This window comes from Sitophilus oryzae, unplaced genomic scaffold (genome assembly GCF_002938485.1).
Source record: "Sitophilus oryzae breed Bouriz unplaced genomic scaffold, Soryzae_2.0 scaffold_1059_pilon_pilon, whole genome shotgun sequence".
Lineage (NCBI taxonomy): Eukaryota > Metazoa > Arthropoda > Insecta > Coleoptera > Curculionidae > Sitophilus > Sitophilus oryzae.
The window spans coordinates 4,279,311-4,303,238 of record NW_022145681.1 but is presented as its reverse complement, the minus strand read 5'-3'; the positions used below and the strand labels follow the sequence as shown (position 1 = coordinate 4,303,238).

The following is a 23,928-nucleotide window of genomic DNA, read 5'->3' as shown; positions in this document are numbered from 1 at the left end:
GATTAAAGCTGCAAAAATTAGTTTAAACCGAATTTTATTATCGCTATGTTGGTCACAGTGCGCCGTTTTCAGCAAGGTTGTCGTTTATTATTTGACAATTTTCCTAATGTCAGTCATTATTTTGTATCAATGACTAAAGAATCCAAGGACAAATAACACCCGAGAGCAAATTGTGACGATGACACCAAACAGTGCCGTGGCACATATTTTTCTTAACCTAGCTGTTTGAAGCAATATTTATATATTTTGATAAATTGTTTTGATTACGCCTATGGTGTATTATCCTAATTAATTACGAAAAAAACGTATTAAAATGTTAACAAAAGGTACAAAACTAGTATCGACGTATAGCACATATCAAGTACATATAGATGTTAATTGAAATTGAAGAATAATTATCGAATTCAATAAGAAAACGCTAAAAAGTTGGAGTGGACTGTTTATTTACCTATGAAACGTAACTCCTGGCTCTTTCTTATAGCTGCTGTTTTTACACTTGAAAGCTGAACAACTAATCCCCATTGTAATAAAGTTTATACAAAGTTTACTACACACAACCTATTAAAAACCGCTAAAATTGTCGCTGGTGACCAAATGATGACTCATTGTTTGCCACCAAAACAAAAAAAAAGGTCACAAATTCTGCTGCAGCCCGTATAGGGGCGTTACATGTCCTTATATTCTTTAGTCATTGTTTTGTATAATATCGTGTTGTTGTTCTTATTGTGTATTGTTTTTATCGTATTCTCGTTCTTTTTGCCTATTTTCATAGTTTTTTTTTAAATTGTACTTTTAAGCACAAACAGTTCTTTTAAGAACTAAATTTTCCAGTTTTTGTATTGCATTTCTTGAAATTGTGTGATGGAAATACGCCAAAGCATTTAAACAGTCGAAGCAGAGAACTTGTAACTTCCCTGATAAACTATTTTGAACAAGAACGTGACAATAAAGGTCCTTTATTTACCCTTGACTGCACTCAGAGAAGTAAGTTTTATTGATAAACACATTACACCACTTTCAAAGTTATTTCTACGTTAGTTTGATTTGGTTTGGTTTGGCATCCTCTTACTTGTTATTACCACTTATGGCGTTGTAAGATGTACATCAATAAATAAATAAATAACCCATAATAACGCTGAGAATAATCTTCAATAAGTAAAATAAGCTATAAAACAAATAAATCAATTAATTACTAAAATATTACTTATTAAATTAAAAATAAAACGTAAAAATCTTTGAAAAATTATACAAAAAATATTTTGTCACTTTTAAATTCAGATTCATCTCATAAATCCATCACAATCTGGCAGCGCTGTCGCCATCGCTTGTCACTCAAAGTTGATCACGTGCATCGGAAATTGTTTTGCGATTACCATACGTGTGTGGATTTACAATTCACAAATATGACATGTAGAGAAACTGATGAAGACCAGATTGTGGTCGAAATGTTTTTATAACTACATTATTAGAAAAATAGAGACAGTCTATTATTTAAACTAGATAGATATTAGATAATGTCTATTGTTTAAACTGAACTGAATTATCAAGAATTTCTGCATAATTTATAAATATTTACCATTACATGTTTATAATATAAATTTATAAAAAAATGCATTTGCATATTTGCAGCGACTCAAATGAAATATGAATCTAAGTATCTTAGCAGTAAAAAAAGTGCCCAACCCAAGTGTGCATCGTCCCTCGCCGAGGCGTGAAGTGTATCTAAATGAACATTTAATATGGGGGTGAATTACGGAGTCACAAAAGTCCGGGCACAATGGCCTGTCGTAGAGCACAATTTCGCTTATTGTGTAAGGTATCAGCACCCCTCAAATGCTTACTTATTGCTTTATAATAATAACGGCAATAATACAAGTGGAAATAATGTATTTTCCTATTTGATTTATAATGCGCCGTGCATTGGCGAAATGTATGATATTAAAACTTCTTGTAACCATTATACAGGGTGTCCCAGAAATAAGTGCAAGTATTTTAACTGGTAGTATAGTTCAATCCCAGAAACACGCCTATGAGGTTTTTTTCGCGAAAAAAAAAAATTGAAAATACGAAATTTTTTAAAAAAAATCGTATTTTCAAATATTTTGAAAAAAATTTTGGATTTTTTTTAAAGTTTTTAGTTAAAAAACATAATTTCTTGATAATATGGCAACATAGGTATTAGATTAAATGTACCTACAAGAAAGAAAATCCAGAAAGGTCTCCAGTGATTCTCAAAATTTTAGCAAAAAATATTTTTTTTTGGAAATTTTCAAAGTGAAATAACTCGGTTATTTTAGACTTATTTGAAAAACGATAAAGAGAAAATATGTTTCTTTTATCGAGATCTACCAGCCCTTAAAATACTTGCACATATTTCTGGGACACCCTGTATACACACATGTAATAAATTTTTACTGAGAATGTCTTAATAATTTGTAACATTCTACTATTACTAGTCTTGTAAGACTTTCGGAAATGCATATAGTATTGGAAGTATTTGCGTAAATATTGTCTGAAACATTGGAAATTATGGAAATATTAATTCTAAAACAATTACCTAAAGACTAAAAAAATAAGAAAAATAAAATCTAAATAATTACTAAAAAAATAACGATACAGAATTAAATAAATAATTACTTTTGGCAAACAAGTCTAGCAAGTAGGATTTTTAACCACTGTCGTCATCATCCTCAATATTATCTTCGGCATTCGGGCTTTTAAAGTCATCCAACTTCCTCAAAATCTTTATCACTAAAAACTTACTTTTTTTTATTTTAGTATTTCTTTAGCAAGTTTTCGTTCTGGGTTACGTATAATAGTTTACCCACTCTTTCATTCGTTCTCTTTTTTTGAAAGAACGTTCTTGTGTTAACAAATTATTCCATATGATGGGAAATTGGCAATTTTTGGATGAACTGAGCTCGTGATATACCTATCAAATGTGAACATTTTTTATAGGTTAATACAATATAAAAAAAAATATATTACGTAATAATACTATATATATTGGTTTTCATCTCTGATGAATTGGAAATTCCCAATATCTTTATGCATGGAAATATTTCCATTTACAGCACTAACTACTCGTATTACCAAAAGAATTCTACAATATGATCGCAAAAATAATCGGCGTGAACGATGGCTTTGAAATGTGGTTCGCTGTCATTTTATATGTAAAATTATATGGGAAACGTCATTGATCGTCATTTTCAAGCCCACTGGATGCCGTTTTGTTTTTTATCATACGGTACTACTAATGAAACAAAAAACATTTTTAAAAGCTTGTTTTCCATCATTAGAAGCAAAACAAAAATATTGAAATTAATTTCAGGATTTTCCAGTGGCGCATCTATAGATTGAGTCTTATTATTAATGTATTGTAACTGTGGAAAAAAATCTACTTGGATTGGTTTGGATATTCTGTTTTAATTTGTATTATTAACTTTTTTGTAACAATTTTATTTTATACCGAATTTTATCTTATTAATTAATTTCTTTCTGGGAGGGGTAATTACCCCCATTACCCCTCCCGTATATGCGCCCCTGGGCCTTTCTCTAAATTTAATTTTTCTATATTTACCTTGTAAAAGTACAGATATAGTTTATATCAAATAAACTTTTGGTGACGTGATTAAGCTTAACCGGCACAGTGTTGCCCACTTTTACATATTTTCTTTTAATCAAAATATTTTAGGAAACAAAAATAAATTAATTATAAATACATAAACAGTTTTTAATTAAATCATCAAAACTCACCTTCTTAACGGCACTTAAGGGACATAAAGGGCCATTACTACCGCTTTTCCGTTTAAAATATTCTAATAATGTTGTGATGAGTTTTTTACGGCTATTAAGCTATCTTGTACACTTCACAAATGGTAATAAACATTTTTAATCTTAAACATCTTTAAAAACTTGTAATAGAAAACTAAAGTGTCAAAACGAATCATAAACGAATGACAATGTCAGGAAATAAATAAATAAATGTGGCAACTTGACATTTTTTACAGCAGAGCTACCACCTGAACCTCCAGCGAGAAATTTAAATTCCAGTTAGTCAGCCCGGTACCGAATATCTCCATGGTTGGCAACAATTAATTTAAAACCGTGCCCTTGATTACAATATATATTAAAGTATCAAATAGTATCAAATATATATTATAATCTTCCTCATTATCTCAAATAAAACACATTACGAGCCCTAACAACTATATGTTGGGACAAGGTCTTTTTTCAATAAAAATAGTAATTTGTTAAAACGACTCAATTTTTATTTTGTTTATTATTTTAAATTCAAACATTACAATATGATCTAGACAATTTTACTATATTTTTATAACTTTGCAAACAGATATCACTTTTGATAATAGCTTATTTTGACAAAATCAAGCCAAATTTGCTGACAACTATATATTGGGACAGCACAACAAGAAATTTGTTTAATACGGAGTTACATCACCTTTCGCCTTAACAATTGCCTGAACTCTTAATGGCATTGTGTTTACCAAAGATTGGCACATTTGAGGAGAAAAATTATCCCAAATTTCCTGCAGTTTTGTCCGCAAATCAAAAATTGTTCGTTGAGGGTGGTTTTTTAAATATTGCTTCATTTGTCACACAGTTTCTATAACATTGAGGTCCGGACTACGTGAAGGATGGGATAGAACTTTTATATTATTATTACCGAACCAATTTTTAGTTGATCTTGCTGAATGGCACGATGCTCCATCTTGTTGGAAAATATAGTCTTCGTTTGGAAACAATTCTTGAGCACTAGGCAAAAGTGAGGTCTCAAGAATATGTTGATATTTTTGAGCGTTAACAGTGCCATCTATAAAATTTAATTTGCCCAAATCCCTTGCTGACATGCAACCCCAAACCATAATCCCCTTAGGAAATTTAACAACCCTCTTTAAGAAATCTTTATGAAATTCTTCTGCTTTATTTCGTATTACTCGTTTTCGATGATCTCCAACGCAAACATCAAATTTAGACTCATCGCTAAATATGACCTTATTCCAATCATTTTGTGTCCATGATAATTTAGATTTTGCCCAATTGTAGCGATTTTTCTTTTGAATTTCTGTCAGTAGCGGTTTTTCTTTGGCCTAAATAAGAATTTGTATCAATAATCTTCAGGTAATTGATTATCCACACAAAATAAAGTTTAACTTGTAAAACCCCAGACCGCATTTGTGGATATATTTTCGGCAACATTCTCTTGATATATTTAAACCAGTTAAGGTATTTCATTTAACTGTTACTTCGCGAAGAGTACTTCTTCTCGCAGACTTGCAAATTTTTACTAAATTTCGTAAATCTTTCTAAGATACAACTTTTGGCCTTCCCGAACTTTTACCTCTAACGTCTACGTTGGCAGATTCGCCGTATTTTTTTATTATATTAAAGACCGTGGTTTTTGGAATACTTCAGAAACTTTTCGAATTGTTTTTCCCGTACTGTATTGACGAATGATAATTTCGCGTAGTTTTTGATTTGTAGCTTTTCCACGGATCATTACTTTGGATTAAATTAACAAAATTGAAAATTAAAACGTCTTACAGTAAATCTCATTATTCAAACTATCGAGTCACTTACAAGCTGTCAATGCTGAAGTAAACAGTTTGCGACATTTGTGACGTTTATAGCAAAGCCGCCTATGATGATATTAATTATTTAAAAATACTTGTCCCAACGTTTAGTTGTCAGCAAATTTGTCCTTTTATGAACAAAATCCGCTACTGTAAATATAGATTGATTTACAAATTCATAAAAATATTGCCAAGTTGTTTAGGATATATGGCTATGTTTATATTTAAAAAATTAAACATATATTTTTCAGTCATTTTGAAAAACCAGGGCAATAATTCCATAATATGACCTTGTCCCAACATATAGTTGTTAGGGCTCGTATATTTTAAAACAAAGTAACATAGTTTTATACAATTTTGTTATGATAACTAACAATGGCTAAAATTGATGTTATTCACTGATTTTCTATTTTGTTTGGTCTCAGCGGCAAATAAATATTTAATTTTAAAATTAAGACGTTTTCCCGAGCGTTTTCAAATGCTCTTTCTTGTAGCAGAAATGTATGGCAATTTTCATATGTGCCAATATTAAAAAAAAAAAAATTATTATACACTTTCTATTCTTGGAAAATTTGAAGTTCTTGAACCTTGTTTCTAAATATTCTAAGTTTGATTTTCTTGGATTTAGGATCGGGAAAACGCGGATTAGGTTTTCATTTGGTTTAAGTATCTTTATTTGGTTTTAAAAAACAAACATTTCCGCTAACATTATAGCCTCATCAGTGTAATGTCATAACAAAAACAGTGTTTTTCTGGACCTAAATCCCAAGAAAATCAAACTCAAAATAATTACTATATTAATAATTTAACATATTAATATTGTTTTTTTAGGTGTATATTAATATCTTTTTTTTAGGTGAAGACTACCATTTTAAAATAATAAGTCCTTTTTACCATATGGGGATATCTTTATTAAAATTAATTATATGACAGTCACTGGATATTATAAAAGTAATAAAATATTTTTCGAGACTTTGACGCAAAAAATACAAACGTATTTTGCTTTTAGAAAAAATAAATAAATTCGTACACATCAGTTGTCTGAACAAATTGCTGAAGAGTCTTTAAATAAGTTTAAAGTTACATAAAAATATATACATATACCTAATTTGCAACTCTGCAAAACTAATTATACTCTGGAGTTTTTATACAATCCGTCCAATAAAACATTTTGTGATCTAATTTATAGACAAATTTAAATGTATTAGGTTAAGATTATTTTGAGATGTACCTAGTTTCTTTTTAAAAAATTTTCCATTTCCAGTTTAATCGTAATCATAATCACAATTTTAGTCAGTCATAAGCACAATCACTCAATTTTAATATGCGTTTATACAACATAGTTTTAATTTTAATCATAACTTTGAGAAAAAAATACAGTTGAACAATAACCTAATTTTCTTATTTTTTTATTTTAGAACTGTACTATTTTTGTTTAAATTTTATTTCTCAAGATTTTTAAACACGAAAATTATAATAATTATTAAACATGAAAATGAAAAAAAAAATAAACAGGACTTAAGTCACAGCAGTGCACTAAAATCTTTGATTAAAATAGTTATTTGTGCAGCTGGTGACTATTCAATGCGCGCTCGTTACCTACAGAAGCTGTGTTTAGAATTTAATGTTGAATCCAAAAGTCATAAAATGAATGAGGCTCGTTATTTTTAAAATATGCAAATTGGTAGGCAAAAGCCTTTCGGTTAAATCGGGAGTACTACAAAGTTGAAAAAATATTTAAAAAAATGTACTTACACCTCAAAATATGCTTAATTTAAAATATTTAGATTTGGACGTAAATTTGATCTTAAAATAATTTGAATAAAGGAGTTGTGTGAAAAATACTCTACATGATAATTTGATATAAATTATATACCTTGTGTACAAAACAACTGAACACATATGGAAAAATGCATTTTAGGTTCTTCAGAAATTTCTATTTTTGAGTCTCTGCACCGAGTAATAAAGAATAAACTAGTTAAAATTTCGGGATGCTGTATGGGACACAAACGAGCTTCAAAAATGTGAAATTCTTTTTCTCCCAACCCTGTATTTAATTACTATCAACCTTTGAATAAGAAGACTAAGGAAGGAGCATAATGATGCCCATGTATTCATGCATGGTGGGCGGAAAAAGGACTCTATGGTGGGGATCCTTGACCTTGATTGTGGCAGAACTTAAATTAACAGTGACACTATCGCGATTTATCGAAAAAAACTCTAAAATAGTTGGTTGTGTAGCGTGCGGTAGATCTCGGCAAAAATCGTGTGAAATAATGGAACAACTTTTCGCTAGTAAGTGACTATATAATATACATACGTAGTAAACAGATCATTTATGGAATTCACTTAAATTAACTAATTATATATTTTTTCTTGCATTTTTGCTTTTATTTACTACTTGTCAAAGATTAGATGTCAAAGAATTTAGATACGTCAATTTGACTTACCTGCTTCAGTAGCGTATAGGATGTTTGTGTTAATAAATAATTATTAAAACTTATCTATTTTCATTATAATATGTTTTATAACAATTTTAATAACTACCAACATTTATTCACAACGTAAAATAAAAAAAATATAGAGTCTACCCCACGTCTACCCTACATCATAGTTTTATATTTTTTAAATAAAATTAGAACGGCACTGAAAAACCGGAATTAAGTCGGCCATATTTGCGTCCCATCGCGGTGGACCTAAGATTTTTGATATGCTCCTTTCTTAGCCCACGGCCACACAGAAAGCGATTTTTGCGTTTTTAGCGTGAAGCGTCTTTACCGACTAAAACAAAATAACAGGATTATATAGGAGTGGCCACACCAAAAGCGTGTAGCGTTCGGCGTGTCTCGCAAAAAACGCAAATGAAAAGAAATCGGTTTGTTTTCTGTAGCGCCTTTAGCGTTTTCTAAGATGAGACCCCGTCATAGGCGGATGTTATATTTAATAATACAATAAAAATAAATTAAATAGTATGCATTTTTTTTATTTTAGGGTATTATCTAAAAATATTTTTATTAAATTTAAAAATTTGAAGGAAATGTTGTTTGAAATGTTGAAAAAGTAATAAATTAAAGGAATATTTTCTTACGCGTAAAAAATAGTTTTTTACGTGTAACAAATAGTTTTTTACACGTAAAAATATTTTTTTTGCGTAACAAAAGGTTTTTTACCAGAAACAATAAGTTTTTGACGCGTAAAAAAATATTTTTTTACGTGTAACAAATAGTTTTTTATACGTAAAAAATATTTTTTTGGTAAAAAAGTTTTTTTACCAGAAACAATAAGTTTTTGACGCGTAAAAATTAGATTTTTACGTGTAACAAATAGTTTTTTACACGTAAAAAATATATTTTTTGCGCAAGAAAGGTTTTCTACCAGAAACAAAAAGTTTCTGATGAGTAAAAGAGTTTTTTATGTGTAACAAATAGATTTTTACACGTAACAAATAGTCTTATACGCGTAAAAAAATAGTTTTCTACCAGTAACAAATAGTTTTATACGCGTAAAAAATAGTTTTCTACCAGTAACAAATAGTTTTATACGCGTAAAAAATAGTTTTTACGTGTAACAAATGTTTTTTTACGCGTAATAATTTGATTCGCTTTTACAAAATTTGTATTAAAATATCAATATTTTTGATAAACACGTGGACTGCACACAATTACACGTCGCGTCACTACGTATTTCTAAGCCGTTAACACGTTTCGTTACAACGAGCTCGTGTGTCAGGGCCGTCTCACTAGGTCGTATGTCACGGCTTTGAATTTTTACTCCCAGCGCGCGTAAAGACGTTTCACTCCATAATGTTTCATAAATCATGTCGTAAAATTGCATTAGCAACTAGAAATATTTACTATTCTATTATATAATTATAATTATTTATTATATTATATTATAATTATAACAAGTACTAACCACAACACTACAACATAAAAAAACTATACACATATAAACTAAAATTCCTAAAATAAATGGCAAATAATCATCATTATTTTTACATACACCACTGGCACTTGCGGTAGATTGTGTTTGTCTCCGAATATAAGCCCCGGCCCGTCCACAATTCAATCCCAGCATCTTTTATCTTCGTCTCTTCAACGCTAACGGCGCCGATCTCGCCTATCTCTTTCTCACAGGATTGATTGTTGGACGAGCCGGGAATCCACGAGCTTGCGACGTTACTAATTGACATTATTGATAGAAACTGCAGACCTGCCGGATCTTTTGCGTGTTTTTAATGGACACAAATCGAAAAAAGCGCTTAAAACGGTAAAATCGCAAAAAGCGCTTAAGACGTAAAAAACGCAAAACGCTAAAAACGCTTTCTGTGTGGCCGTGGGCTTAGTCTTCTTATTCAAAGCTATCAACATAGATACTTCAATAAAAGAAAATATCAAGTTTAATTAGAATATCTTATTATGTAAAATAAGTTTAAAGCCATATCCGAGTTATAAGTTAGTTAATAATGGTAGTGAAATAGTATATTCATATATTTTGTCCAATTTATCTTAAACACACTGTATAATCAATTACACTAATTATATAGTCTCTGTTCAATAGCCCCCCCCCCATACTCCAGAAGATTTGGCGTACAGAAAATACTTGGTCTGCGGAAAATAACTTTGTTGGTGTGGCAGGCCAACCTTTGGAGGACCAAGCGCCTGTCAAGCCAAATCCGCTAACTTGATCTGTCGGATTAGATTGGTCTAAAAAAACGAAGAATATAACGCCGGCGGACAGAGGCGCAATTAGGGGGGGTAGGGAGGGCTTAGCCCTCCAGACTCAAAATTAGCCCTCCCAGATGTTTGGTGCGGTTCAATAAAATCACGTGATATAGTCCGATTCTACGAGCAAAGGTGAGCAACAATCGTCAGGTTCTCATGGTTGATCATCCAAGTTATTGATATTAGTTTTAAGTTTTTGATATTATTTTATTAGGAGTACAAATGATACAATAATGTACTTCTTTTGGCATTTCAGGCGAGACACAAAAAGTCATTTTTACTTGAAATAGAACATGCCATTTTTTTACTAACATCACAAATAATTTGTTAAACAATTTCGAATGTTATAATATTTGCAATGGGAAATGCAGAATTTTATAATAATTTGAACTATATTTAAAAACATCACAACATCAAGACATTTAAACTATATCTAATAACAATAAAGATAAATAACAAACCAAAACATGAGATTTTGCTACAAGTGGACATTTTTCGCCTGTCTTCTGTTATGGACGGATGGCGCCGTTTTTCAATATTTCTCGTGGAATTCATTAAAGTGGGGGTGAAAGATACCTTCGCATAACCGCTAAGTACTTCTAATTATTGTCTAGATTATACGGGCAATTTGAAAATGAGAATCTTTATTCTTCCGCAAACAGAAAAATCCATAGGCGATAAGTCCAGCGGCATAGACGGCCAACGGCTGGCCACTTGGTTAGCTATTTATTATGCTCGAAATTGGCTGCAAAAATGTGTTGATAATTTCAGCATTCTGAGACGGTGCCTCGTTTTGCTGAAAAAAATATATTTTCGAGTTCCATTGGGGGAGATCATCAATAAGGGGTCCAAAGCCTACTAGTTAAAAATCGTGAACTAAATTCTGTATTGGTGGCTTTTTAAATTCTGTATCTCGAAGGGGACTATAACAAAATATTAATTGTGCTATATATTTTTGGAAAGGTAATTTTAAATTTTTTTCAGTTAATTAAAAATATACAGGGCGTCCCAAATAAAAAATGAATTTTTCTGTTAATAACTCATAAATTATTAATTGTAAAAAAAATATACTTAAACCATAAAATTTTCCATAGCAAAAAAGTTATAGCGATTTGTTAAAAATGCACATTTTTCAAAAAACACCCCGTAACTTCGAAAAGGTAACAGGTATCAATGTGCGGTTTTCACCATTATATTTTTGATAAAAATTGAGCTCCAGAGAGACTGATATTAATTTTCGTCTATCTCCTATAGAAAAGGGTGTTTCCCTTTAAAAGCGTCCAATTTGACCCACCCTGTACTTAATTCCATGGTATTATTAAATAAAAAACGAAAACATATTATGGACAAAAAAATTACTGTTTCTTTAAAATTGGTATTATCCTCAAACCAATATGACCTTAGAGGTCTCAGGGCTTAAGCCCCCCAAAAGTCAGTGTCTAGTTGCGCCCCTGCCGGCGGACTTTTAACGTTGTTTTTCTCTTATTAGATTAACAATGTTTTTCTAAGCGGCAGATTTTATTCCGCTAGACACTTATCCTTACATATAAAAACTGTTAAAAAAACGTCGAATTTTGTCCCAAAGACAAATATTTAATCGAGCAAAGATCTAATCGCCAGACTAAGCCGAGAGACCGCAAATACCAAAATACGAGAGTTTTGGTATGTAACAACCCAACTCCGCTGACTAAATCCGCTGACTAAATCCGCAGACCACGTCGACAGGCCAAATCTTCTGGTGTATGGGAGGCTATTGATTGAGAAAATATTGTGACAGATGATATCGAAAAAATCACAGAAAATATAAGTTAAATTGTGACTTAAAATGACAGACAACTTTAAAAAAAAGTTGGACAGACTATAGCGAAACATAATTCGGAAATTCGAATTTTCCAACTTTTTATACTGGGTGCGTCTCAAAAGTGGCTCACCCCTATAACTTTTTTATTTTTTCAGTTAAAAAAACTAGATTTGGTGTGTTAGTATATGACATAAATTAAGATTGATTGATGTATTCAATTGTTTTCGGTCACTTCCTATTTCACCGGAAATGACTACAACTTTTGATTTTTAAATGGCACCCTCGGTATTTTATTAAATTCAAATTCAAATTTCAAAGGTATCCGACGACGTAGAGGTTAGAGGTGAGCAAAATTGCGATTCTCAAATCGCAATTGAAACTGCGACCTCACTGTAACCTACGATTGCGATTTTAATATTTACCAAACCAAATTATTCGTCAAAAAGGCTTTTTCCAAATATGCTAATGAGCCACCCTCGTTCCATTTGAAATAATTGAGATATGATTAAAAATACGATTTGGGCATTTTCTAACTAGCCAGGACAAGACACTAAAAACATTAGACAATCAAATCTATTTTTCCAAGGCTCTCTGATTAAGAATTAGTGTTTTTAACATAGCCACTCTAGATTGAATTTTAAAATACGATTTTTTATTAAGCGAGATGTCAAAAGTTGACATATTATATGTCATTCTATTCAGAATGTCATTTTCTATCGAATAAAGTAAAAAAATTCTGAGGGTGCCATTAAAAAATCAAATTTTATAGTCATTTCCGGTGAAACAGGAAGTGACCAAAAACAATTAAATATGTCAATCAATCTTAATTTTTGTCATATACTAACATACCAAATCTGTTTTTTTATCTCCATAAATAACAAAGTTATAGGGGTGAGCCGCTTTTGCGATGCACCCGGTATAAACAGCAGATAACAATAACTTCAGAGCCACATAAAAATAAAATTTTTTAAATCAATAAAAATAATAAATATATCTTTTTTATTCAATTCATAAAACCAAAAAGTTGGTACATACAGTACTTTGGACAGCGTAGGTACATACATTTCCATCTTTTAGGTATATCCATTTAATTCCAGTTATTTACAAATGCTATACATATAGGTTATTGGTGCCTTCCTGTAAAATAAAATTGTATAAAAACCCAAACTGAAAAAAACTACAAACGAATATATAATGTGTATAATATACATTTCGAAAAATATTCCAATCTATAGTGAAATTAGTACCGTATGATCGAGAAAAAACGGCGTCAACGATGACTACGAAATGAAGATCGCTGTCATTTTATATGGGAAATGTCAATGATCGTCATTTCCCAGCCAACTGGACGCCGTTTATTTTCGATCATACGGTATAAGGGTAAAATCATTACTTGGAATTTACACATTCAAAATTTGCGTTATAAAGTTGGTAATCTAAATATTAACAATGTTATTTTTTATAGGGGGGACAGTAAAATAAAATTACTGCATTATATTTTATTGAGGGACAGTAAAATAAAATTATTGCATTAGAAATAATTTTTATTAGATCTGGCTTTTCTTGGGCCATTCGTACGTTAACTATACTCAATACAAAAATTCAGAACAACTTTTCTCGTATGGTAGGTTCAAACAGTGAAATAAAATAAAAATATAATAACATAAGAAAGTTGGTTATATATATGCAGGGTTCGGAAAACTACATGTTACTCTTAAAAATTACATTACATGTAGTTCCATCGACGGAGAAGGTGTAGTTCAAGATAAGTAACATTCAAATATCAAAGGTTTGGGGTGAGGTTATAAGTTGAAGTTTTAGAAAACACATAAATGTATTTGAGAAAACAGAAGAAATATGGCTTTAAATATAACATTCACCATATTATTTAGACCCCTAATATAAAGGAAAATCAGTAAACTAAAATCAGACCATATTATAAATCAGGTTGAAAAATACTATCACAAATCGTATTATTTCTTTTTATTCTATTTTGCTGTTTGAATAAGAATTCCTTATTTGTTATTTGATTTTATTTTGCTCCAAAAAAAATCCTTTATGAATATTTCGCCACTGCACTGCAAGAAAATCTACAAAATAAAATAGTCATTTTTTGTAAACACTTCTGCGTTAAACCTAAACGGACACTGCTTGTCAGAAGTTATGTTTACAGTTAACAGTTATACAAATTTGCCTAACAAAGAAAAAAATGCTTAACGTTTCGGAAAGTTTATATCTTTCCGTCGTCGGAAGCAAAAAAATACAAAGAATAAAGAAAAAAAACTATTTAAAATATTTAAATTCAACTATTCGAGAACACTTTACTTTTTTAAAACAGATACGTCTACAAGAAACCGTTGACGTTCTGTTAAAAAAAAATAAACTTTCCGAAACGTTAAGCATTTTTTTCTTTGTTAGGCAAATTTGTATAACTGTAAATATAACTTCTGACAAGTAGTGTCTGTTTAGGTTTAACGCAGAAATGTTAGATTTTCTTGCAGTGCAGTGGCGAAATACCCATAAAGGATTTTTTTGGAGAGATGAATTCGCCACATAGGTATAGACATTTTTTATTTTGCTGTATGAACCCACCATTTGACATTTTTTGATATTTTGTCACATAACCTCAGTTTCACATATTTGTAACTGGTCGCCACGGCAGTGGTTACAAGATGTCAAAATAATTATCTTTTGTTAATGGTCATGTCAAAGAAATTCCATATAAAGTTTTTGCAATAACTCAATAATCTCCTTTGTTGTGTACTTTTTGATACACCCTTTATTAGAATTAAAATTACATATATTTAGAAATGTAATCCATAGTATCCACAATATTAAGCCAGAGATTAATGATATTTAAATATTAACATTTACAAACAATAGAAAAATTGTAATAACTTTCAATGTAATCCCAAAAAAGAAAAAATATTTTTAACTTAGATTTTTTCTAATATCAAACCAATAAAAATAATTCTAATAAAAACGATATAGTGCTGGTATTAACAATTTACTAAAAATATAACATTGCTAGATATTAAATATACGCAAAGCAATAATATAAGTTAAATAAGATAGAAATTGTATAATTTTAATTTGATTCAGTCAAAGAGAGTAATTAAAGAACCATAATTTAATCAGTACCAAAATACTTCTGTCCAAAATGGTTGGGAGCAACTGGATGGACTTCAGATGTCAATATTTTCATCTAAAAATAAGTTTTTAAAATATTAATACTTTAAATAAAATAACTACAAATGAAAAACTCACCCTTGGATATGATTCTAATATTGTCTGCACAGCTTGAGGGGTGCAAAATAAATTACTTAAAATTATGCAGTCTTCTTTCACGCCATGTTCTTTTAAAACATTGACCGCTTTACTGACAGTGTTTCCAGTAGACATTATAGGATACATTAACAAAACCTGAAATAAACAGTATATTTTAAATAAATACTTATGCTTTTTTTGATTGGTGAATTTCCTATAAAAATCCCATTCAAAAATACCACAATGTTTAGCGATGATTAAGACTGGTCATTTTGTTGATCTTGCACAAAAAACAAGACCAAGACCCAGACTAGCTTTTGATATGCAAGGCCAAGACCCAGACTAGCTTTTGATATGCAAGGCCAAGACCAAGACTAAGCATGTCGATTCAATATAATATATTGAAAAAAAATTGTCAGAGAAATATCATAATAATGGGCTCTTTCACAAAAAATAAAATACCCAATTCAAGGACAAAATCTGAAATAGAAGACTATTTTCAGTATATTTATCCAAAAAAAAAATAGTTCCACGACATTCAATATTTTTTTATAGGCCCTCAAAATTGCTTTAATTTGAAATAATTTTAAAGCGCCAATTGATGACGTATGAAAAATACACCCAATCACATTGCAGAACCGTGCTCATGCGCCAGCCAACAATTGGCAACATTGCGATTTAATTTGACCAGCACCACCTCAACTCAAGGTCAATCAACATGATATGGGCAAGGCAAATATGGCGGCGAAGGCAGCGCATTATTAAATTGTTTACCTTTAACCTGAAAAGCCGGTCTTGGTTTTTCGTTCCGATTGCATACAAGAAATAATTAATTATCTCTAGTTTGTTGTGCTTCTGCAACACGTTTGTTTAGTTCTTAGTGTTCAGTGCATGGTGTGATTAGAAAATTGTGATAAAATAATAGTGTAATAAAAATCCAAACCAGACATTCCACATAGAGAACTTCAAACTTTTGTGCTTGTCGTACTCCTCTATTATTAGTTATTTTAAGGTAAGAACTAGCGAAGTATTTATCAAGATATTACACCTAAATGAGTAAAAAGCCTTAGCCGCCAGTCTGCATAGTACTTTATAATGGTTACTTACAATAATCAAAAGATAGGTATTAAAGGGTAGGTATTAACATTTTATTGTAGCATGCCTTTTACATGCTCTGTTCCAAATTGTAACGGGAATTATAGAGGGGGTCCCAAGGTTTCTGCTTTTATATTCCCCAAAAATGACGAGCTTCGTAAAAAATGGTTGACAGCTATTAAAAGAGATAATTTCACTCCTACTAGTAGTTCTCGGGTAAGAAGTGCATTAAATATGCCTCAAAAAGGTCAAAGGCCAAAGCCTCTGTTACCCTAGTGAGGATGTAGTTATGGCTACTGCTTACATTTACCTCACTATAAGTAAAATATTGGAAGAAGAATCAAGCTTTTTACATCAAAAAGATCACAGAAAGATATTGACAACATTGACATTTGAAAATATAAATGGCCTGGATGTAAGTCTTTTTTTAGGTCACTTTTGTTCAGAATATCAAATATATTTTATTGAAGAACTATGCAAAAAAAGGACTGACGTCTTTACCACAAAGACAATACCCTATGTAAAGAGAAAGAGTAAAGAAAACTAAGCTAAGCGTAAGTTTTACTTACGAACCCCCAAAAAGGTATTTAGTTTTTTTTTCTATATAAAATCTTGAAACACATATTATATTTTTAATTTATCCTCACCTATTATAGTTTAAATTTATTCCCATTTGTGTAATGCTGCAAAACATAGAAAAATATTCCATATTTTTTGACCCAAGCCAGTGTAGTTTATAATTCGAAGAGCATTTACCAAGGCTTTTACTAAGACAAGTAACTTCCTATACTGTCCATAATAGTATATATTTATCAAACGTTCAGTAAATTCTAAACTATGGTAGGTAAGTGTTTGCAATTGAATATTTAGTTTATATTGCTATTTTCTGTCATATATTTCGGGTTATTTCTTTTTCCGATGATTTTTAACACCCTATATATGCTACTTCAAGTTTGAATATTTTAACACTACTTATTTTCTGAGAAAGCAGACCTTTTTATAAAAAGTAACTAACTGATGTTTTCATAAAAGTAATAATACAAAAAATTCCATACTTATGTGGAGAACTTTAGACTCCCTGTAAATTAAAAAATTAGTGAAATATTACGTAATCTAACCCGATATTTGTGTGAAAAATGTCTATTTGGAAACAAAGCAGGTTTTAAAATACGCGCCAATTAAAGCACTTCTATCTCCGCCATATTGGAAAAGGTTGAATGGCCTTGTGTGGAGGTGGTGATGGGCCAGCATGGTGGCCCGGCCGCGGCCCTGTTGCCGCTTTTCAATATGCCAGGTGTGACGTATTAAAAATAAAGTGCGGATTTTTATTCTGGGGATTTTGGTTTTTATTTATTTTCTTAAGAACGACTTCAAATTTTTCAAAAGTGAGATAACAGAAAATTCTAGAATTAATTGTTTTATTCAATTATGCTAATTCCAAAATATAGTGAAAGAGCCCATTACTTTAAATTTTTATTTGCATCAAATTACTAAAAATCAGGGTGCAATGTTTTAAATCAACTTGATTTAAATCAACGGATTTTTTAAATTTTAATCATGGATTTAAATCAAAATAATCAAATTGTTTAAAAACTCATGATAAATCGAAAGATAACTGTAAAAATTGGTCAAATGCGAGTCGGACTCGCGCACGAAGGGTTCCGTACCATTCATTATCTCTACAACATTAGACACTATATTATTATAAACTTTTTTTCCGATTTAGAAGAAACACATTACTAAAAATTGTATTAATCAATAATAAATATGTAAAAAGTAAAAATAAATATGTAAAAATATATAAAAATTAAAAAAAAAACGATTAAAAAAAAAGTCGCCTTGACTAGGATTCGAACCTGTGCCTTACTACGGTTCCAACGTCATAGCAGCGTAAAGTCCTACTTTAAACCACGCGGCCACCGAGTACTTGAAAGATTCTATGTAAAATTCTTACTTGTGTGTTTGATAATGTTTAGTGAAAGTACTTTTTTATTTATAAACATTTATTTAATTCTGTGTTTAGTATATAGCGGCAACATATATACATTATTTGTAAAAATTTCAACTGTCTAGCTATAACGGTTTATAAGATAGACCTTTGTGACAGACGTAGTAGTCTTAGTAATAGGGTTCCCGTTTTTACCCTTTGGGTACGGAACCCTAAATATTATAAAAACTTTTCCTATAAAGCTATGAAAAAGTATTCCTATATTAAATACACCCTATGTCTATTTATCAAATAAGTATAAAGTTACACTTGCTGTTGTAGGTAACGTTTAAATACTTTAGTAGATCGAAAAATAATTGTAAAAGAATTAACATATAACACATATATCCCTAATATCTATTCAACTATTAAAACGTTGGACCGATTTTTGAAGTTACTTCGTGTAAATCCCTTACACTTCTGAATGAAAGAGATTTATTTTGAAATTGTGAAGTGCCAGAAATCCGGTATTTGAATACATTTCATTCTTAAAACTCTAGTGCAGAACCTATGTGTAGAACTAGTTTCTTGTGATGTCAGATTATATTTTTATTCCCGAGGACTAATCAATGTCAAAAGATAAACTAGAGTTTAATTCAAGGCTCTTCAAGTTCTAGAGAGCTAGATCTTCTAGTTCAAGGCTGTTTTATACCTTTTTGAAATAGCTGAATGTTGATCAAGTCTTCTAGTTCATTGCAAATTTCTACCCACATTTTGTTCTGCAATAAGTACTTTGCACTTCGAACATTAGATGGTACTAATTTTATTCTCGACTTAAGACAGTTATGACTATTTCCAAAAAAAAATCCCTTTGAACTAAGTGGCCGAATTTTTTTGCGAAAATAGGGCTATCGGCAAAGTTTACAGAATAAAATATATCAGTGACCCATGTGGAAAAACGACACGCGCAATAAAATGTTAATATTGTCAATATCGGGCAGAGTTGCAAAGACTTGGCCATTTAGGATAGGACTTTAAATAGAAAATTGATTAAAATAAAAAAAATCCTAAAAATAAATAAAATCGATTTTTTGATTTAAAAAAAAATCATGATTTTTTTGCAGCCTTCTAAAAATATTATTTATTTAAAGATTTTCTATGTAGAAAAAGTGCTTCATTAAAAAATGCAAGACTAAGAACAAGACCAAAACTGGACCCTGCAAGTCTAAGACTAAATAATGTTATAATTCATCTATACCGAATATACTATACCGAGTGGTTGATGCAATATCTATGTATTAGCATTTTTAGAATACTTTTTGTACATTTGAATCACTCTTAAAATTATAAAATAGTAAATTCATTATTTTATTTTTAATTGAAAATATTTCTTTTCAAAACTATAATTATATTGTATAGTCTGTCCCTGACAATGACAGTTGTAAAAGTAAAGATTTCTGTTAACGCCTTCTTTTTGCTGCCAGGGCTAATCTGGACGGGGCCTACTTGTTTACGCGGAATCCGAACCGCGGTCCTCGGCCATATCATGGTCAATGGCCTACCGACTTGGCAAGTGTCTAAATCGACTCTTACTCACGAGACATCCGATCTCATCCGGCCTCGAACCGCCGTGAATGAGCAGTGTGTGTCAATAGATTTTACACTTTTTTTTTTGACAACAGCACGATACACAGTTTCGAACCGGTCACCCGTCCATCCACTAGTATCGCCTTACGTCGCTTAACTTCGGTGTTCTAATGGGAACCGGTGTTTCGACGTAGCTGGGCCGTTGCCCAATGACAGTTGTGTCAGGATGTCTTTTGTCGAAATTTTCCCTGACTTGTTGAACAGACTGTACATTATATTGGTTAGTATATACAGGGTGAATCAAAACAAGAAACATGAATATTGCTTATTATAAACAGGGTAAATCAAAACACCTTGTGATTTCTCATAATAAATTAATGTAGGTTTAGTTTTAGTTAATTTCCTGATAATATTTTTAAATAAATTTCGACTTTTAATCACTAATTTTCTATTTCACATTGGATATTTTCAGTTGCAACAGGATAATAATGATAAATAATGGCATTCAAAAAATAACATACAAATACAATTATTTACCTGTGAAATAAAAATATAAACATGTATCTTCTCAAGGAACAAACTTTACAATGCCCCAGGATAGAATAATGACTGACAATTTTTAGATGATTTCTGTCAAAGTTACCCTTTCTCTCCTTGAATAGATTTATAAATTGTTTAAGCAGGTACAATGTTCTTATGTTTTATATAGGTATAACTCACATATTATGAATAAACAGTAGTTAAAGAAAATAATTAGATAATATAAGAAATAGTTAATATAAAAACATGTTCTATGTATATTACATCAAAATAAAGTTTAGTCAAAATAAATGTCCTAGCCAGAAAATTTTGTAACAAAAATTATATTCGGTAATAAAAATATATAAAAGATATTAAGATATGTCAAAGAAAAAAAAATTGTTAATATGCAGTCTCTGTTTTAAAATTTTTTATTGATTATTATAACTTGCATATAATTGCATATAAATAAGTTCATGTGATGGTTGTGCTGTTGACCTATGACTGCAAAATGATCTTTTCATTGAACCTCGATTTGATGATTATATTTTTTTGTAGCACGAGTAATTATTTATATTCTTAACACCAAATACTAATTAAATATTATTTTAATATTTTTGGTATACAAATTTCAAGTGCTGAATCAAATTGCTCTCTATAATCTGGTTTTAATATTAGGCAGTAAAGATAATTATTAGTATTAATAAAAAGCTTGTCTTAGACGTATTTTCTTGATAAATTAGATGCCAAAAACAATGTCCATTAAATGTTGAAAAAAATGTATAATGGATTTCTAAAAGTACTTTATTTTTTACTTACATGCCTCCTTGCAATATCTTCTGGAAATCTAGCATAGACTACTTTAGCTTCATGAGTCTCGCTATCTGATTCAACTAAAATTTTACCTATTCTTATACTCCTACAACAATCCCTTAGACCCTGTTCCATAGATTCTCCAGATCTAACAATAGAAACTCCACAATTTCCGGACTTGTATTTCAATCCTGGAGAACGTCAAAATATTAGACATAAAATTTATCAAAGAAAAAAAAAATATTAGCTTAAAAAAAGTTGTTTCTGTTATATTAACAGATACTTTATGCTGTAGCCTGTTTTTAATCAAAATAAAATATTTATGCGATGCAAAAACTTAATGTTTACCTTTGTAAGTAGCACCAGTCGGAGTTATAACATTGCATTCAGTAAATGGAAGCTGGTTTAAACTTTCTTCTATAACAAGACGTATTAATCGATCAGCATAAAATTTAAAGTCACTTCGAGTAGTATTTCTGAAAGAGAATATATTAAATATCAATAAAAGCCTAGTTTATAGACTTTTAGAACTTACTTGTCGCGTAAAATTGTTTGCAACGCTTTTGTCTGGTCATTCGCAGGTAATATTTTTAAACGTTTATATTCTTTACAATATTCTAAGCCATTTACATAGTTATTATCAATATCTGTACTTCCCATATTAATTAATGAATTTATAACGATTTGAAAACACCAACTATTTCCACCTGACTTTCGATTTTTACCGAAAAACTTAGGTTAGCCAAGCGCGTGATGCAGAAAAGTGTTTAACCGTCAGCTTACACGTATAATTTGCTAGAAATTTGACTAAAACAATTTAAAATATTGGCGCAAGAAGATTTTACACAGGTCAGTTTAAAATCACTGCTTTTCACTAATAAATATTTGCATTGCATTTAACAAGTACTGCGTTTTGCGATTTGTTATGATTTGAACAGGTTTGAGGTTATTTTTTGTCTACGTCGCACTTTATGTCAAAGATTTGCTTTCTCTGTCATTTAAATGTCTATCGATCCTTAAGAGCCCCAAGACATTGGAAGCCATTAAGAGCTCCATTATTTTTTATTCTATAGTGTAATATTAAAATACGTTTGTAAAATATTTTTTTTTGTAGATATGGGTCGAACATATCGCAAAAGAAAGAGAAAACGTTGTCAGGCCAGCAGTATTAACCTGAATCATGAGAGTACTACAATAAATTTATTAAAATGGTTAAATGGTCACGATTTCTTAAATTCGGCAGCTTTAGAACTTCGACATTTTCCAATCACCGGCCGGGGAATCACATCAAGGAAATGTGTTAAGGAAAATGACGTTTTAATACGTATCCCAATGGAACTATTAATTACATTCGCAACAGTGGATAAAAGTGGTTTACTTCAATGTATTCGTGGGCAGAATTCATTCAGCATTCACGTTTTATTGTCTTTTTTTATCGCTATTGAGAAACATAAAAAGGAATCTTCTTTTTGGGTGAAATATATCCAGTCCTTACCGGATCCAGAACCGGTACTACCTTGGACTGATTTCAGTGACAATATACAACTATTTCCCGACGATATAAGAGCTAAATCAAGGAAGTTTTTAGATGAATTTAATGAGGGGTGTTTGAAACTAAAATCATCAATAAATGACCAAGCTTTATGTCAGTGTTGTAAGAAAACTCTAGTTTCTGTGTTAGACAAGTCCCTATTTAGGTGGGCTTATGTTCTCGTCAATACTAGGGCAGTTTACATTGACCCTCAATTAGTTTTGTCCATGTCTGATGAAGAAGGAATTTCCATTTTATCAGATAAACCTTCTATGGCACTTTGCCCTTTGTTAGACATGTTTAATCACCATTACATGGCTGGAACTAATGCCGACGTGATACAGGATAAAGGTCAACTGTATTATGAACTACGTACTTTAAGAAACTACAAAAAACACGAGCAATTTTTTATTTGCTATGGATCCCACGATAATGTTCGTCTTTTATTGGAATATGGATTTTTTATTCCAGGAAATGTAAATGATTGTGTTTATTTTAATTTAAAAGAAATCGTGAAAGTTTTAAACGTTTCTCTTTGTGAGAGACGATACAAATTTATAAAAAGACATCAGTTTGATGATAAAGATGTGTATGTACGTTTGTGCGAAGCGTCTTTCAATATGAAAGCTGTTCTATTTGTGTGCGTTTTTCCAAATGTTTTAAATTACGATGCTGTTGTATTTAGTGACTGTTATCCTAGTGAGTTCAGACAAATTATGAACGATTGTATAAAGACACTTTTGGAGTATAAATTGTGTATAATGAAGGAAGACAGTGAAAAAGTTAGTTCAACGTTATTGCAAAGTAAACATTTATCTTTATTAAAAACTTTTTTGGAATATAGAATAGAATTTGTAGAAACAATGTTATACCAGTTCAGTGAACCAAATATAACCTAACATTTGTTGCAATCTTGTTTCATTAATAATATTGATGTAACTGTGATGTAAAAAATTATACATTCACAGGAACGAAAAACAGGCACCCTAAAATTTTGATGTAAATTTTAAAGTTTAATATATTTTGTTCCAATGGGCCGATTTTGATGGTTGTTTAAGCAATATGTAGCTAAA

The 23,928-nt window shown here is 30.6% G+C and overlaps 2 protein-coding genes across 4 annotated transcripts; one reads left to right on the top strand and one right to left on the bottom strand.

The window, feature by feature from the left end:
• Window positions 1–9,941: 9,941 nt before the first annotated feature.
• Window positions 9,942–23,763, top strand: LOC115876797 (SET domain-containing protein 4). Of its 2 annotated transcripts, none has more exons than XM_030892755.1 (2): window positions 9,942–10,447; window positions 22,439–23,763. In XM_030892755.1, the coding sequence occupies exon 2, from the start codon at window positions 22,441–22,443 to the stop codon at window positions 23,752–23,754; it is 1,314 nt and encodes a 437-aa protein (XP_030748615.1). In that variant the 5' UTR covers window positions 9,942–10,447; window positions 22,439–22,440; the 3' UTR covers window positions 23,755–23,763. The 2 variants fall into 2 exon arrangements, with proteins under 2 accessions (XP_030748615.1, XP_030748604.1); XM_030892744.1 differs by lacking the exon at window positions 9,942–10,447 and adding an exon at window positions 22,048–22,173.
• Window positions 13,080–22,319, bottom strand: LOC115876807 (uracil phosphoribosyltransferase homolog). Of its 2 annotated transcripts, XM_030892765.1 has the most exons (6): window positions 21,860–22,319; window positions 21,673–21,800; window positions 21,331–21,515; window positions 15,384–15,539; window positions 15,258–15,321; window positions 13,080–13,253 (listed from the first exon to the last, which is right to left on the bottom strand). In XM_030892765.1, the coding sequence occupies exons 1-6, from the start codon at window positions 21,982–21,984 to the stop codon at window positions 13,240–13,242; spliced, it is 672 nt and encodes a 223-aa protein (XP_030748625.1). In that variant the 5' UTR covers window positions 21,985–22,319; the 3' UTR covers window positions 13,080–13,239. The 2 variants fall into 2 exon arrangements, with proteins under 2 accessions (XP_030748625.1, XP_030748634.1); XM_030892774.1 differs by lacking the exon at window positions 13,080–13,253 and having other exon boundaries at window positions 14,644–15,321.
• Window positions 23,764–23,928: the final 165 nt, after the last annotated feature.

Coding starts and splice junctions, on each gene's coding strand:
- LOC115876807 (XM_030892765.1), bottom strand. CDS start 21,984: ATGGGAAGTACAGATATTGATAATAACTATGTAAATGGCTTAGAATAT. Junction 21,801..21,859: donor CAAACAATTTTACGCGACAA/GTAAGTTCTAAA, acceptor ATTCTCTTTCAG/AAATACTACTCGAAGTGACT. Junction 15,322..15,383: donor TATTAGAATCATATCCAAGG/GTGAGTTTTTCA, acceptor ACTTATTTTTAG/ATGAAAATATTGACATCTGA.
- LOC115876797 (XM_030892755.1), top strand. CDS start 22,441: ATGGGTCGAACATATCGCAAAAGAAAGAGAAAACGTTGTCAGGCCAGC.